The sequence below is a fragment of the Ictidomys tridecemlineatus genome, chromosome 4 (assembly GCF_052094955.1).
Source record: "Ictidomys tridecemlineatus isolate mIctTri1 chromosome 4, mIctTri1.hap1, whole genome shotgun sequence".
Lineage (NCBI taxonomy): Eukaryota > Metazoa > Chordata > Mammalia > Rodentia > Sciuridae > Ictidomys > Ictidomys tridecemlineatus.
Window position 1 is genome coordinate 18630748 of NC_135480.1, and position 2647 is coordinate 18633394.

At 41.7% G+C, this 2647-nt stretch overlaps 1 protein-coding gene across 1 annotated transcript; it reads right to left on the reverse strand.

Annotated features, from left to right (window-relative positions):
- Window positions 1-1120: 1120 nt before the first annotated feature.
- LOC101969598 (olfactory receptor 4B1) lies at window positions 1121-2050 on the reverse strand. Its single transcript, XM_005329960.3, has one exon. The coding sequence runs from the start codon at window positions 2048-2050 to the stop codon at window positions 1121-1123; it is 930 nt and encodes a 309-aa protein (XP_005330017.2).
- Window positions 2051-2647: the final 597 nt, after the last annotated feature.

The window sequence follows — 2647 nt, forward strand, 5'->3', positions numbered from 1 at the left end:
CTTGCATCCTAGGATGAAAATATAGAGAGCCGAGGAGGCACCAATCCATGTGCTGCAGTTATAGAATTAGGAAAACAGCATCAAACCATTGATCTGCAAAGTTTTCCTTTAGAAAGCAAGACATGATTCTGTGGCTTAAACCAAGACTGGGTAAACTTTTTCTATAACGTTAGAAAATAAATATTTAGGGCTTTGCAGACTCTGCAATCTCTGTCACAGCTTCTGCTAAATTTTTCCCATGAAGCATAGAAAAAGGTACAGCTTACCTATAAAATATGAGCATGACTCTCATCCAATAACTGTACTATGGACATTAAAATGCGAATTTCACATAACTTTTATGTGTTGAAAAAATCTTCTTATTCTTCTGATTATTTTTATCAATCATTAAAAATATAGAAGCACTTCTTAGGTCACAGTCCACATAAGAACAGACAGTGAGATTGGTTTGATTGGAGCTGTTCTTCACCAGGTCCAACCAAACACAGTCCTAGCTACATCACTGGCCTTCCCTCAGAGCCCAGATAACCACTGTCTACAAGAGAAGAGTCTTTTAAATTGTTTAGATTCAGATAATAATGGTTAGTAGCACTTTTCTTGACTTTCACTCACCCAGAGACATTTTCATTATAACAATGCTACTCTTACTCATGAAATAAATTTCCTACCGTAGAATTTCAGGCATGAGAACCAGACTAATAGGAGGAAGTCACCAAATATAGTACAGAAGGCTGCCTGGAACCACCCCAAGATCACACTGGTAAGAAAAACCAGCTAAAACATGGACTTTGGTCTCCAAGTACCATGAACCTTCCCCCTTCCACTACATGTTAACCACAGAGGTGAAATGAATACAGCCAAGGTGACACTGCTGAGAGGTGACTTGATGAAATTCCATTTCACGTGATCCATCTGTCAATTTTAAAGGCTTTGCACTGCTGACTATTGGAGAAGACACGGAAAGCATCCAAATGTGAACACAGTACCATATACAGATAGCTATGACAGGGTCTAAAATGGTACCATGGAGTTAAATTAACTCATTAGAAATACAACAAAATGAGGAACAGGTGAACTTTTGCTCTGGTTCTTCACGGTGGACTGAAATCAGATTGCACTTTTATTCTATCCTTGAGTTCACTTTTTTGCCCCACAACTTCCTAATGGCATTTTTCACCTCTGCGTTTCTGAGTGTGTAGATGATGGGGTTCAGCATGGGGGTGATGACCGTGTAGAACACGGCCACCAGTTTGTCCTCAGTGTAGGTGGAGGCGGGCCTCAAGTAGAGGAAGATGGCAGGTCCAAAAAACAAGATGACCACCGTAATGTGAGAGGCGCAGGTGGACAGGGCTTTGCGCCTCCCCTCTGCAGAGTGGTTCCTCAGGTTGTATAAGATGACGATGTAGGAGGACACCAAGAAGAGGAAGGAGAATACAGAGAACAATCCACTGTTGACGAACATAATAATGCCAACCACAAACGTGTCTGTACAGGCGATCTTAAATAAAGGATGAAGGTCACAGAAATAATGGTCAATGACATTGGGACCACAGAAGGGCAATGGGATGGTGATAAAAATCTGAATAATGGAGTGAAAAAAGCCCCCCAGCCAGGAACCAACCAGGAGACGGTGGCACACAGGACGGCTCATGATTGCTGTGTAGTAAAGGGGTTTGCAGATGGCCACGTAGCGGTCATAGGCCATCACAGCAAGCAGGAGGATCTCAGTGACCCCAAAGAAGTGGAAGAAGAAGATCTGGGCCAGACAGCCCTTCAGAGAGATGGTTTTGACCTTGGCAAGTAAGTCAGTAATGAATTTAGGGACCACAGTAGAAGAGTAACAGATCTCCACCAGGGACAGGTAGCCAAGGAAGAAGTACATGGGGGAATGTAGACTCTTACTGATATTGACTGTTAGAACAATGAGGCCATTGCCCACCACCGTGGCCAGGTACACTGGGAGAAACAACACAAAGCACACTCTCTGCACCTTTGGATCCTGGAAAAGGCCAGTGATGATTAACTCAGTCACGTTGTTTGCACTGGCCATGGGTTCAGTTCAGGTGTGCTGGATACCAGATCCTGAGGGAACCTGCAATAAAGCATACAGTGGTTGTATCACTTTAGAGGGTGAAAACCAGTTTACAGTATGCTTATCATTCAATCATTCATTTAGCCAACATGTAATCATTTAACATTAAATTTTAGCAATCTAACAGTAACTCATTTTAATTAATTTACTTTTATTATTAGAAAATGAAGGCTCAGAAAATCATTATTTTTCCATGACCACACAGAAAATGGTGGATTCTGGGACTTAGAACCACTCTTTCTGACTTCTATTTGAATGTTCTAATTCACCACAAGATAATTCAGAATTTTATGAGCCACTCAGGTGAATAGCCTGTATTTTTACTACATGCATTGCATTTTTATAACTCTCTCCTAATGGGAAATCCCCTTTGCACATACCATTACTCCTGTGTTCCTTATTTATTTTATCTGTGCCTCAGGAACTTACTTCTCACTGACAGCCCTCCCTTTCCCAAAATCCTCTCTGCAGTCTCCTTTCCTCCATCATACCAGTCTTCAATTCATGCAGATCTATGTTCTTCACCAATCTCACAGCTTCAGAGAGCATGTCTCT